Raw genomic sequence first — 14690 nt, 5'->3', positions numbered from 1 at the left:
TGTCCACAGGAGGTCACATCCAGCCCATAGCTTTAAATACCATGTATAAACCTGAGGATGTTCAAATTTATACCTCCAGTCCAGACTTCTCCTTGAAATCTAGGCTCCTCCAGTTACCTCAAAATTAACATGTCAAGACTGCTATTGACGCACTCCCCACCGACCTGTGGCCTGCTCCTGCCCACCAGTCTGTTTTGTCTCCTAAGCTGGGGTTCTGCTCCACAGTTGCTCCCACCACGACCCTGGGGGCTTCCTGGCCTCTTTTTCTCTCATATGCCTCCTCCACTCCATCAGCGGCACATTGCATCGGCCACACCTTCCACACCCTACAGAAGCTGAGCTCCTCTACTGTAATCTCATGTCCACCTACCAGCACCCTTTACCTGGACCCTTTTCAGGGTCCCCCTCTACTGTAACCTCACATCTGCCCACCATCACCCTTGGCTTAACCAGGTTCCCTGCTGGCACTCCTGCCCTATCCCCACTGTCACGGCCAGAGCCAGAGGATGCCTTTCAAAATATAAGTCAGCCCTGGCCAGTTTGCTCAGCGGTAGAGCATCAACCCAGCGTGTGGAAGTCCCGGGTTCGATTCCCGGTCAGGGCACACAGGAGAAGCAACCATCTGCTTCTCCACCCTTCCCCCTCTCCTTCCTCTCTATCTCTCTCTTCCCCTCCTGCAGCCAAGGCTCCATTGGAGCAAAGTTGGTCCGGGTGCTGAGGATGGCTCCATGGCCTCCACCTCAGCCACTAGAATGGCTCCAGTCACAACGGAGCAATGCCCCAGATGGGCAGAGCATGCCCCCTGGTGGACACGCTGGGTAGGTCCCGGTTGGGCGCATGAGGTAGTCTGTCTGACTGCCTTCCTACTTCTAACTTCAGAATACAAAAAAAAAAAAGATATAAATCAGTGCCAGGTCTAACATCACCAGATCAGAACCACACTCCTAGTCCCCAATGGGAATCAAACTTTCCAACAGGATCTAGCTGCCTCACCTACTTCATCCTCTTCTGTGTGGATTCTTTGTCTCTCTGCTAAAATATCAACTTCATAGGACCTGGGATGTTTTATTTTGCTCATGGCTGTACCCCTTAACACAGAACATGGCAAACAGTAGGTACTCAATACATTTTTACTGGATGAAAAAATGAGAATCACTAGACGGTCAAAAAATAATTCTCTGTGCTTATGGAAAAAAACATGGCAATATTCCAAAGGAATTAAAAAAAAAAACCCTACTAAAGTACATTCTTTCAAGATAATAAGTGTTGACCAAGAGCTTATAATGCAGACCAAAGGCCTACTCACTTCCTGATCACCGTCCTGGACTCGGACGAACTTGGGCTTCCATCTTCTTCACAGTTTGGGCTTGTCAGGTTTCCGTACCTTCACAGAGAAAAACAGCAAAACCGTCAGTGGTTTAAAACTCTTCAATTTCAACCACAAAATAACAGGTTCTCTTTTCAGAAGTAATTCAGGAAAGAAATATCAATGAAATAGCACCAAAAATGATACTGTAGAGTTGATATTTGCTTAGTGGACATATCTGTATATTCTAAACAGCAAAGTGACAATGAATCAATCATCCTTCTTGAAACTTTCTCTTCATATGTAATATTTCCTTGAATTTTTAAAAAATGGCATTGGGCTTTTCGTCTTAGCAGAAGAATCAGATCTTTTATGATCCTTCCTGAGCTCCTGAGCACACAGCCCGACACGCCCGCTGTGCTGCAGCTCTCAGCAATGGCTCTTCCTGCAGAGCTGGCACACCTGTGCCACACACAAGCACAGAGGAACAGCTCCAGACTACACACACTTCCACCGTGGTCTCTCTGAAGATAACGTCCTGTTGGGAAAAAGTTATGGAAATAATTCTGGAACCTCAAGTAGTGACAGAGAGAGAGAGAGAGAGAGAGAGAGAGAGAGAGAGAGAGAGAGAGAGAGAAGGACTAAAGAACAGAACTGCTATATCTCCTTTAACCAGGAGGGCGACTGTGGGTAAACTGAGGCTGGGCCAATCTAGACACAGCAACTAGGGAAGGGAAAACACTGGGGCACAGTATTTTAGGAAGCAACAGGTGCTTAAGGTTTAAAATAAGGCTCATTGCATACTCAAAATTTACTAAGTAATTGATCAGTTCCTAATTACACTGTTAACTATTCTTCCAACTCTAATGTAGGCAAGCTCATTTCACAGAAATGTGTCGTGTTTTGTTTGGTTCAGCATGCACATTTAGTCCATTTACTTTGAATTCTTCAGGAGTCTTTATAGTAACTTATAATGCTGAGACTATTTCTGTGGTTTATCTTCCATCAGCGAAGAATTCAGAGAGTCCTTGGAGTTTCCCGAGCTGACAGTCTGTGCTAATGTTTTGATAATAGAAATTCGACCATTGGTGGGTTGACATTTTTAAAGAGTACACTTTTATCTTCTGCTAATGGGATTAAAGGCCCCATTACCCTTATGGTTCTTGGTTCCTAGGATTTAAAATCCTTTTAAAAATAAAAGTCCACCATCTGGTTTGACCAAATGCCAGTCTGTCTGGTCTCCCTATCACCCAATCCCAGTAGGGTCCAGTTCATGCCCTTAGGCATTAAACCCCATCCCTCCATCCACCTGCTCCTTTTCTGAGCTCATCAGCCTTATGGACTTCTTGGCCTCCCGAAAATATTTTTCCACTGGCCTCCGCCCTCCCTGTTCCTCTTCATTCTGTCCTGCACCTGCTATTTAAAGAGCTTCCAGAGCTACCCATTGCTTTTCCTGAGATAAGAACCCAACTAGATTAAGATTTATGCAACCCATGTGAGCAAGGCAGGGATGGGAAATGAGATTCCTATTAAATAAACAGAGTGGAATTTTTGGCTCTCTCCTTGGCCACCATCATAGTGAACCATGTCCTCCTGTTCTCTCCCAACAGGATCTGCGGTGATTTAAGTAGGAAAGATCGCGGGGGTGTGGTAGGGAGCGGGACTCTCCGAAGCCCGAGAGCCCCGTTACCTCCCACCTATCTGACCAGAGACCTAGGAACTCTTCCTGCCAGTCCTCCATGACTACCGTATTCCCCCATGTATAAGACACACATAATTTTCAAAAAATGCGGGGTCCAAAAACTGTGTGTCTTATACAGTGGTTGTGGCATTTCAAATGTCATAGATGGAACTGAGAATGAGATAATATATGAAGACAGTGATTCGTCATCAGACACAGATGAGGACAAGCTAATGGATGAAAGTTTTGACAGTGAGGAGTTGTATGAATTTTATGATGAATAAAATGAGTTCAATAACTTTATGTAATACATTTTTTTCCCAAAAAAAATCAAGGTGTGTCTTATACTTGGGAGTATCTTACACTTGGGGAAATACAGTAAATGTGGGATTTCATCTTTATTTTTGTCATATGCCATGTTAGTCCATTAATTCTCTCTGTTCAGGAAATATTGTCTCTTTTCTCTTCCCACTGGGAGCCATGGGAGAGAGAAATAAACACAAAAAACCCTTACCAGGAAAAGACCCACATTTCACTGCTCCTCGACTTGTGTTTTCAGGGGTGTTTGTACTACAAGTTTCCTATCCCTGGTCATACCTTTGCCTCTCCAACTCTGCTGCCCTTTCTCTGCGCTTTCCGGACTCAGACTTGAGATGCTGACTCAGAACTGAGATGGCACCGACACCCATCACAGCCCTCTTCCCGGACCCAGATGCCCCAGGTGCGCTCAGGCGTGTCAAGAACTAAGCAGCCTATACTGATGTGCAAAGTTCTCTCATTAATTAAGCTAGTACCATTTTCTCCAAATGTGAGCTGAGAAGATCACACAGATATTTCTCCCAGCCATCAGTGTCTACAGGTTCATAATCGGAACCAAACTGACTGATAATAGCTCAGAGACCGGTAAGAACCATCAACAGTAATGCTTGTGCACACAAGTCCACATTGGTCCAGGTGCTCAGGCTTGGAGTCTGTAGACACTTCTCCACCCAATGCCCCAGGTAACCCTTTCGACAACGCCTTTATAACATGTCCTGAATGTAATCACTTCCACCTGGCTCAGCCTACCACCACCCATGCCCTGGAGCAATGCAAGCGCCACCTGACTGTCTTCTGGCTCCCTTCGGCTGCCACAGTGATCCTGTTCAGTGTGAATTAGGTCATGTCAATGCCCCGTTCATAACCTCCAGTGGCTCCCATCTCACTCTGAGAAAAAGCCAACGTCTTACCTGTCTCACAAGGCCGCGAACGACCAGCTCCTGATATCCCCGACCGTGTCTCCTGCACTCACTCTCCGTGAGCCTCACACCTCCTTGCTGCTCACCCACACCCCAGGCATCGGCCAGCCTCTGAATCCTCTTCCACAGCGAATCCTCCTCCACAGAGGCTCCCCACAGCCTCTTCCCACACCCAAGCCAAGGGCACACTCCCAAAGCTCCTTCAGTTCTTTGCTCCCATGTCACTTGATCAGTGAGGCCTTCCCTGACTGCCCTATTGAAAGCATGTACCAACTCTAACTCCACTGCCTTTAACACCACCTAATACACTGTGTGATTACTTATAGTGTTAACTGTCCATGAGAACAGACAGTGCACAGGAGCAGGATTCTGTCTCATCTGCATCTACTCACTACTCTTTAATACGTAAAACAGGCACCCAGCAGGCACGTTGATGGCTGTTTGTTGGGAGCCAATGAATGGCTTAGCAGGGTTCCCTAAGCAGCCTTGACAACGCACCTCCCACCTACTGGGTTCTGCCAAGGCACCATCTGCATATACAAGTGTCTTAACCTGTCTGTGCCTTCATTTCTAAAGGTTTAGGAGCATAAAAAAGCTTTAGGATAGCTGTAATTATTCCAAAAAGCTAAAATTAAAATGCAAAAGAAATAAGGTTTTAAGATCTTTATTTAAGCTGAGATCTTAATAGGGTCAGCAAGTATGAAAATGCAAAAAGAAAAAAATGTATATACAATTTTACAAAAGACACCTTTAAGCGTGAGATAGAATTAAAGTGTCTATCACCCTCTAGAACTTAATGGACTGGGGATTATTTGCCCCTGAACTTTTCTTATCATTAATGAGAATAAAATGCTTTACAATAAAGAAGCTAGACCAGCTTTGGAATCAAGAACTCTTTAATGTTCAAGCTAGGGTATTTAAGTCAGTTTTACTAGATTAAGAATTTCCTTTGATGTTTCCTGGACCCTCTCATAGCTTCCCATCAAAAACCAAAGTCAAGTTCAATTCATTCACTCTGGGGGAACAAATAAAGGGTGTGTACATGTGTGTGTGTCTAATTAGTAGCAATAGAATAGCTACAGACAAACCTGTCAACAGTGTCACCTCCGATTTCTGCAAAGCCTCCCTAGGATTTGAGATCAAAGCTCCAACCTCTTCAGAAGGCTTATCAATGAGAAACTGCCCTTCTTTAAATGGTAACTCATAAAACAAATTAAAGCACCAATTGTCAGAATGACTTTTGACATGGTTTCCTCTGTATCACAAGGCAAGAGAGAGATTTACAAACATCTCCTTAAGTAGTACCTTAAGTAATTATTTACTGCGGTCTAAAAATTACCAGAAAAAGAAGAAAATAAAAAAACACCCAACATAATATTTAACTGGTTGCTGATATTTAAAATCAGAAGCAGTTTTTTCCAGAGGGAGTGGATGTATTGTTTAGAGCCCCTTCTGGGCAGATGAAATGTTTAATACAGGTTTGAAGGGAGGACCAGGGATATTTGTGGTTCAAAGAAACCCTGAGATAAAGTTATGGCCAGGGACATCTTTCTGGTAGGGGTCCTTTTCCACCTTTGCTCCCAAACAGAAATGTCTCAGGGACACCAACCAGGAGGGGGGATGTCCTGAAGAACTTTTCAGGCTCCCCTTGATCCGGGCAAGTTATCCAATAATAACAGTAGTTAATAATTATCAAGAGTTTATTCTATGCCAGGCACCGTGCTAAGCACTTTATGTGATTTTTTAAATTTAATTTTCACAGTAATCCTATAGGGTGGTGGTATTATTGTTATTATTATTATTATTATTATTATTATTCAACAGATGAGAAAATGAGGCCCACAGAGCTTAAGGAACTTGCCCTTGGAAACACAGCTAATAAGGGGAGCGGGGATTTGAACCCTGACAGTCAGACTTCCCAGACTCCCAGTCACTGCCCTACCACACAGCTGTAGTTATTTTATTTTTTTCTATGCCTCCTCCAACCAGATATCAAATTATTGGAGGTTGGAAACATTAAACCTTTTATTCATTCACTCAGTTATTTATTCTTTCACGTATTCTCATTCAAGGAATATTTCTTAAGACCTATGTCCAGGTACTATTTTGGGCACTGGGAACACGAACAAACCAAAGCCCCTGTTTTCATGGAGCGTATGTTGTAGTGGAGGGAGATAGACAATAAGCTAAGAATTGGCTGCTGCATACTAAGTCAGTAAGAAGTGCAGTGCAGAGCAAGGAAGCTGCTAAGCAGGACTGGACACGACTGGGGGTCAGAGGTGGCTCCTTCACATGCGATACCGAGGGAGGGTCCGATGTGAACAAGACAACTAAGTAAAATGCTCCCGAAGGTGAGGGAGTGGGCTATAGAGACGGTGCCAGGAAGCAGGGGAGAGCGAGCGCAAGGGTCTGGGTGGGGGTCAGGACAGCGTGCTTGAGAAACACCTACAAGCCCGGTGAGGCAGGACGGGCCCAGTAAGCACGGGACAGAAGACGAGGCGTGGAGGTGACAGGGACAGATCGCGAGGGCCTGGGAGGTCACCATAAGGACTTTGGTTTCACTCTTTTATCTTGCTTACTGCTATATCCCCTGAGCCTGGGACAGAGCTTGCTCTTAGTAGACACTCAGTAAACATTTGCTAAGTGAATGAATGAATTGATGGCCTCTACAACCATGAATAGAAGAGAGTTGGGTGCGGAGAGAAGGGGAGAAGCGGAAATGATAAAAGAACAGAGAGGAGGAAGCCAAGGACACAGACCTCACAGGAAGCTGCTGACTCAGGGCCTCTGGGAGTCTTTGCTTCCCTAATAAGCCCCCGCCCATGAACATCTGAGACATTTTTCTTTAACTGACCTGCGAGAACACAGGTCAGGTATGAGAAAAATGCTCAGAAGCTGACCTTGACTCAGGAGAATGACACGGTGAACCAGCCTGCAGATGTCAGGAACAGCGAGGAATGCCCCAGGAAGACTGAACTGGGGCCCACAGATCAGCAGGACGCTGTCTTTAATCGCTCTGACTAACACGCTCCATGGCCGGCACCTCGCCACCCAAGTGTGACCTGGGACTGGGTCATCGTCACCACCCTTACCTTGGAAAGGTCTTGTTACCATCGTGCAGTTGGTTATTCAAGGAGAAGACAAAGGTCAAAGACAAACAAGGCAAAAACTCCTTGTTCTCTTGCGAGAAAGGAAAGGGCCAGCGACACTGAGCGGAGAACCCAACAGTGAGCTTTCTGCTCAGAAGGCCTGGTTTCTAGGCCAAGACTTCCCATGATTAGAAAAAGTTAGATGACCCAGGAGAAGCTGCCCCTTCCTCCAGACCTCTGTTGTGAAGGGCCCTCCACCTGCCCGGGCCTTCGAGTCTACAGATTATCCCACAGTTGTCCCTGAAAGTTAAGGCGACATTAACAGCCAGAAAGTACCTGGTATTTCTGTTTCACTTGACAGTTACAAAAATGCTATAAAATTTTCCTTGAGAATACTACCTTCACCCAGCCACCACCCACACTTGCCTCAAGTGGAGACCAAGAAAAAAAAAAGATCAAGATTTTATCATTACCAGAAAAGGAAAAGGAAAAAGTGTCTCTAGCTATAAGTTATTTCTCATTCAGATTTAAAGTTACTTCTTAAGTCTCACACCCTTGCCGTCAGGTTTCTACGGTTTCCCATTCCGAGTCCTTGTTGTCCTTTTCTCTTCCCCGGCCAGCTCTCTGCCCCAGCGCATGATGGCTCAGCTGTACGCCCTCAGCAGTATGGACTTTAGTTCATACCAGCTAAACAGTCAACTGCAACACGTGGTGTGGTTACAGTGAGGGACAACAGAAGACAGAGGGGTAGGACGGCGGCCGGGGAACAGGCAGCACACTGACAATCACAGAATCTGTTAACAAGTCAAAACTGTTTTCAGATTTAAGATGAATTAATGCTTTATTAACAAATCAGTCAAGCCTGTGGCTCGGGTTTCTCCAATCACAAAAAGCTGATCTTGAACAGCTCTTCAAGAACCCTGTGAAACACACCATGTAAAACCACACACACAACGCATATGTGGTCAGTCATGGTACCCTATCATTGTGGGGACTACTTACCTCTTCTATGCTTACAGAAACACAATAGAGCATCACTTTATCTAAACTGCTGCTTACTGACCGCTTTAGGAGAGGCCAAAGGCAAAAGAATTGTTTCTCGGGACAAGGGGCCTAATGTCATTCTCAAGAGTTAAGTTTACAGACACACATTCACAGGCATACAAAGAGTAAAAAAAAGTCAAATGAGAGGAAAGTAACTTTCAAAAAAACACAAAGTAACTCAAAAGTAGTTAGTCCTTTTTCCTTTCCAAGATTTAGAGATACTCTTTAAAGTCGCTGAATTTACTTTCATGGAATTAATGAATTTGTTTCAGAACCATACTTAAGACATTTGCCCCATCATAAGAGAAGCTAGAGCAGTGCCCTCCTCTCACTCATAATGGCATAATAGCCATCTGCATGTCCCTTGTCACCATAGTAAGAAGGCTTTGCCTGGAGATGATACAGGTCAAAACACAGAATCCTTTATACAAGAACCTATGGAAGTCTGGGAATCTCTAAACAGCATGCAACATTCGATGATGAGCTTGTTTCTATAGAGGGGTCCAGAGTTTCTAGCAAATTAGTAAAGGAATTGGAGATCAACCCCTCCTGCCAACTGCTAGACAATGGTAAGAACACTGCTTTAGATTCTCAAAGCTGAATTGAAGAGTTTCCAGCTACCACTCAGGATACATGCACCTTGCCTTTCAGTTTTTTTGTCAGTTTTATATTCTAGTTTCTAAACAGAAGCACCTTTTTTAAACCTGCTGAGAAATTTGGTATTATTTCCTAAAAAAGAAGGATACCTGCATGTCCTGCCGCCCTTTGCCAAGTGGGAAAAGAAAAAGAAAACTACTTCCTAGAAACACGTTTATCTCATTTCCAGAAATAAGATCCAGCCTGATTCTGACCGGTGGGACATCTTGGGCAGCACCCGTTAGTGTCTACTTGAACAGGACTGTCACTACCACCTTATAAAGCTGGGGCTCGGCAGTCACCACAGGCTCCCACGGGAGATTTCACAGTGCTGCTCGGTGACAGTCGGGTCCCTTCAGCAAAAATAAAGACAGATTTACCAAAGACGACCAACCCAGCTGGGAAAAGAACCAATTTCCATTTTTCCTCATGTGATTATAGTTGGATGTAATTCTAAAACAGTACCAAATTGAACTTTCTGATTAACCCAAAGCAATGGTGTAGATTAGACACAGGGAGACAAGAGTAACAAAGCTTGTCATGCTGAGGCTAAGCCATACCTCATAGAGCGGAGTGTGTGGGCCACCGCTGAACAGGGAATGATATTCTGAGCACAACAAAGGTGCGGGTCAGCCAACACCGGCCCTTCAGCTTCCTTGAGTCTATGAGCAATAGATTTTTAGAGTCAATCTCCTTAACAGAAATCCCTTGTTTCCTATCAAATTATGAACAGCTTTTCTAATAGACCCAAAATTTTATTGATGTTGTATTAGATTTCTATTGCTGCCACAAACAATTACCACAAATTTAGTACCTTCAACAACATAAATTTATATATGGTATAGGTCAGAGTACAACAGGAATCTCACTGAGATAAAATCAAAGTGTCAGGAGGTATACCTTTCTAGAGGAAATAATCCATTTAGTCACCTCTTCTAGCGACCAGAGGCTGCCAGCATTCCTTGGCTCTTGGCCGCCTCCCTCCACCTTCAAAACCAACACCACAGAAACTCTCCGATCCTGTTTCCAACCTCCTTTTCCTCTGGCCCTTTTACTTCCACCTTCCACACTTGCGAACCCTTGTGATAACAATGGGCCCTCCCAGATAATCTAAAATTATCTGCTTATTTTAAAGTCAGCTGATTAGCAGTCTTAATTCCATCTTCAACCTTAACTCTGCTTTGCCATGTAATGGGGATCAGGACTAGACATGTTTAGGGAGGGGGTGATTATTCTGCCTGCCACCGATGGGTATGTACATTACTATAAATGTTATATTTTCTATAGTTTCATTATCTAAACTATTTTTCTCCACCTGATAAAGCATGAACCAGCAAGAACTGGGACCTTTTATAAAGTACATGCCCTATGAAAGTTTTCAGTGCTCTTTATGATGTTAGAAGCATTTTGATACCCAAAGCTTCTCATAGCCCTTGTTATAATCCTCTTTTCTATCAGCAAATACTTTCATCATCCTAATAATCACAGGAAACATGATCTGAGTCTAATTTATCTTTTGGCAATCTGCCTTTTTGTTTTGTTTTGTTTTGTTTTAACCCACAACACATATACCATCCAAGGGTTTCCTGGCTATGGAGTCATGAACACTCAAACCAAGAGCATATCTATTTAAACTCATCTGCTACAACAAAATATCTTCAGAAATGTCCTTTGTTTTCTAAGAAATTCTCACCCTGGTGAGGATATGAAATATGTCTGCATGTTGAGCTAGAAAAGGAAACAAAGCAATGTGAGGATTTCCTGAAAGTTTTTCCACTCTGGGCATCCTGGAGCAACTGACCAACAAATCTCAGCTTCTTCATGCACGACAGGACAAAAGATGCTATTTCTGTCCTCACTTTGTGGGGGAGGAGGGAGTTGGGAAGGTGGCATTACTAAACTAAGGAAATCGTATGGCATTATTTTGAAAAACTTGCCCATATAAATGATAGAAATCAGACATAAAGAACTCCTAGAAGAAGAAAAAAGTGTAGAAAACTTTATACTATGAGTTTGATCGTAACAGTTAATAAAATGTCACTGCTGGTCTCTTACACCCGGAAGTGACTGTGGTCCCCAGTGTAAGTCGCTGTGAGGCCCTGGAAGTAAGTTCAGTTTCAGTATCTGCTCCCTAGAGTGCTCTCTGCTCGTAACCCCCTTGCCTGGGACTTGGAAGAGCAGAAGGAAGTATTAAAAACCTGGCCTCCTACTAACGCGAAGGGAGGAAGGGAATCTCCTGAGCACCGCATGCCAGTGTGACTCGAGGAAGATTTGGCAAGTGCCCATCTAATTCGAGAATTAAGTCAAAAAGGAACTTAATTATTTTAAGTGAGGTTTTACAAAAAGTAATTTGGAACATATTGTATGCATCTCAAAAATGTTTATCCAGCTTCTCATGCTAAGAAAACACTGCAGAGCGAAATGGATTTGTGTTACGAGCTATTGAAAGTACAACCACCTCACGGTTCCCAGGGGAAAAAAGGGTTTTCTTAAAGTGCACATTTAGTCAAGAAAATGAGATCAGCTACAGACAGGGAGAAAATATTAGCAAAAAAAATGTCTGATTAAGAACTGTTCATCCAAATATATAAAAAGTCTTGAAACTCAACAATAAAAAAGTAAACAACCCACTTTAACAATAGCAGAAGAGGACTTCCAGGTTCCAGCCCAGCAAACAAGGAGCTTAGAGGTAGCCCCTGTATCCTAATAACAAGTGAAAAGCTGAACACACTGAAAAAACAACTTCTTATATCCATCAGAGAAGTTAGGTCAGAGGGCAAACCACTGTCCCCAAAACTGGAGACACAGATAGGTGGGTACAGAGCAGAAATCGCCACAGGAACCAGGGCCAGGGCAGGAAAAACGGACTGTAACTGATGACTTGTGAGAGCTCAGTGTGGACACATCTGAGAGAGAAAAACTACAGACAAGTGCTGCACTTGTGAGAGGTTGACCTCCAGGAGCTTGACCAGGTTCTCATAGTAAGTATCAGAAAACAAAGTCTCCTCCTGCTTCCAACAAAGGGAGGGGAAAGGGAACCATTCTGAAATGCATCCAGAGCACTTACTTCTTCTTAACAAGGCCTGCTCTTGAGGGCCTTAAGCAGAGCCTAACCTGCTGGGGTCTTATCAGAGCCTAACCTACCTCGGGGAAGGGGAATACCCACCTCCAGGCCCCACAGCCAGCCTTTTCCTGAGGGAGATGACAAACAGACAAACTCAGAAGCGCTGATAAAGTTCACAGTCCAGCAGCACAGGCTCATCATAAGACTGAAACCTAATCATGGGACCACAGAACAACTGAAGGTCAACTGATCTTCGACGAAGGAGCAAAGGCAAAGCAATGGAGCAAAGATGGTGTTTTCCCTAATGATGGGTAATGGACCTACAATAGGACTTTGCACCTTTCACAAAAGTGAACTCAAAAGGGCTCACAGACCTAATGTAAAACAAAAGATTATAAAACTTTTAGATGGTAACATAGGGAAAAAACTAGACACAACACCAAAGGCATAATTCATGAAAAAAATATTTGATAAGCTGGACTTTGTTAAAATTAAAAGCTTCTAATTTGCAAAAGACAATGTCAAGGTAGTAGTAAGAAGACAGGCCATGGACTTGGACATGGAGAAAGTAATTGCAAAAGACTATTATACAAAATATACAAAAAAAATCCTTCTTAAAACAACAATAAGAAAACAAACATCACAATTTAAAAATAGGCAAAGGACCTCAATAGACACCTCACCAAAGAAGACACACTGATGACAAGGAGTCACATGAAAAGATATACAATATCATATGCCATTAGGGAACTCAAATTAAAAATACAATGAGATACCACTGAAGATACATTTGGATTTTGGAATGGCCAAATGTATCTTGTTCATTGCTAGTGGGGAGGTGAAATGATATGCCAGCCCTTCTGCAATACAGTTTAGCAGTTTCTCACAAAACTAAACATACTCTTCTCCTTTGATGTGAGAATCTTGCTCCTTGGTATGTACCCAAAGGAACTGAAAACTTACATCCACACAAAAACCTGCACATGGATGTTTACAACGCCTCTCCTTATAATTGCCAAAACCTGGAAGCAACCGATGTGTCCTTCAATAGGTGAATGTATAAACAAACTGGTACATTCAGAAAATGGAATGTAAAAAGAAATGATCTATCAAGACATGACAAGACAGAAAGAAGTCTTAAATGCACGTGACTGAATCCAAGAAGGCAATCTTAAAAGGCTGCATACTGTATGATTCCAACTCAGTGACATTCTGGGAAAGGTGACACTGTGAAGATAGTAAAAAAAGATCACTGATTGCCAAGGATAGGGGCTGGGGGAGAAAGAGATGACAGGCAGAGCACAGGAAATTTTTAGAGCAATGGAAATACCCTGCCCAAACCCACAGAAGCTACAACACCAATAGTAAACTCTAAGGTGGACTTGGAGTTTGGGTGACAGTGACAGGTCAATGAGTGTAACAAATGGCCCACTCTGGTGGAGAATGTTGATAGTGGAGGGATGTGTGGGGCAGGGGATATATGAGAACTCTCTGTACCTTCCACTCAATTTTGCTGTGAGCCTAAAAATTCTCTGAAAAATAAAGTTTAATTGTTTTTTTAAAGTATACATTTAGCCCTCATTGCCTTGACAATAATGGTACGAGTCTATAGATTCATTTGTCTCTCCCACTCAAAACTAGGCAGAGGCTGGGTGATGTTCACTGCTATACCCTCCCATGCAAGTACTTATAACAGGCATGAATAATAACCATTAGTTATTTGTTAGACAAATCATTCATAAGCACGTACTGCCAGATAACATTCCTCTCTACAAGTACAGCAATGAACAAGACAGAGACGGTCTCCGAGTGGGCGGGACAGTCAGGAAATAGCAAGATAAATATGAAAGATAATTTCAAAGAGTGGTAAGTGGCATGAAGAAAGAAAAACTAATGGTAACCTCTTAAGCATTTAATATTTGCCAGCACTATACTGAGAACTCGATTAGCAAGTTTAATTTTTTTTTTTATTCATTTTAGAGAGGAGAGGGAGAGACAGAGAGGGAGAGAGATAGGAGAGACAGAGAGAGAGAAGGGGGAGGAGCTGGAAGCATCAACTCCCATATGTGCCTAGGCCAGGCAAGCCCAGGGTTTTGAACCGGCGACCTCAGCATTTCCAGGTCGACGCTTTATCCACTGCGCCACCACAGGTCAGGCTCGATTAGCAAGTTTAAACCTCATAATAACCCTATCGATAAGGGTTAGTGTCATTCTCATTTTATAGAGAAGGAAACTGAAGCTTGCAAATAAAGTAACTTGCCCAAGTTGCAGGGCATGCATGGGGTATAAGATCTGGAATCAAATTCATTTTCTGACTCCCAAGCCCATGCTCTTAACATCACTCTGTCTCGTGCATAAATCTCACGACTCAAAGAGAGGCAAACTGCTTTCCCCATAAAGTATTTTAAGACTCTGGGAGGAAAAGAAAGCATATTTGGTACTTATGACAGAATCTATAGAAATACATAAAATGTTTTCGTCTTATATTTGATGGACTCTCTGTGCCGCGGAGGAACTGGCTTCTCGAGCAAGGGCAGCTCCGTCTTTTGCTGGCTGTTGGGTACCGTGCTTTACAGATGAAGGTGTTACTACTCCAGGTGTCATAAAGCATGGATTTAAGATTACCATCCCC

At 43.3% G+C, this 14690-nt stretch overlaps 1 protein-coding gene across 3 annotated transcripts in view; it reads right to left on the bottom strand.

Moving 5' to 3' along the window:
* Nucleotides 1–14690, bottom strand: part of RGL1 (ral guanine nucleotide dissociation stimulator like 1) — a 238297-nt gene that overhangs the window by 62756 nt on the left and 160851 nt on the right. For 2 of the 3 annotated variants that reach the window (XM_066261321.1, XM_066261322.1), the window contains one exon: nucleotides 1307–1384. In XM_066261321.1, the coding sequence (XP_066117418.1) occupies nucleotides 1307–1384 (78 nt within the window). Of the gene's footprint in view, nucleotides 1–1306; nucleotides 1385–9554; nucleotides 9609–14690 lie in introns of those variants that run through there. The other variant, XM_066261323.1, reaches the window with a different exon arrangement.

The sequence above is a fragment of the Saccopteryx bilineata genome, chromosome 2, assembly GCF_036850765.1.
Source record: "Saccopteryx bilineata isolate mSacBil1 chromosome 2, mSacBil1_pri_phased_curated, whole genome shotgun sequence".
NCBI lineage: Eukaryota > Metazoa > Chordata > Mammalia > Chiroptera > Emballonuridae > Saccopteryx > Saccopteryx bilineata.
This window is presented reverse-complemented; position numbering and strand designations above follow the sequence as displayed.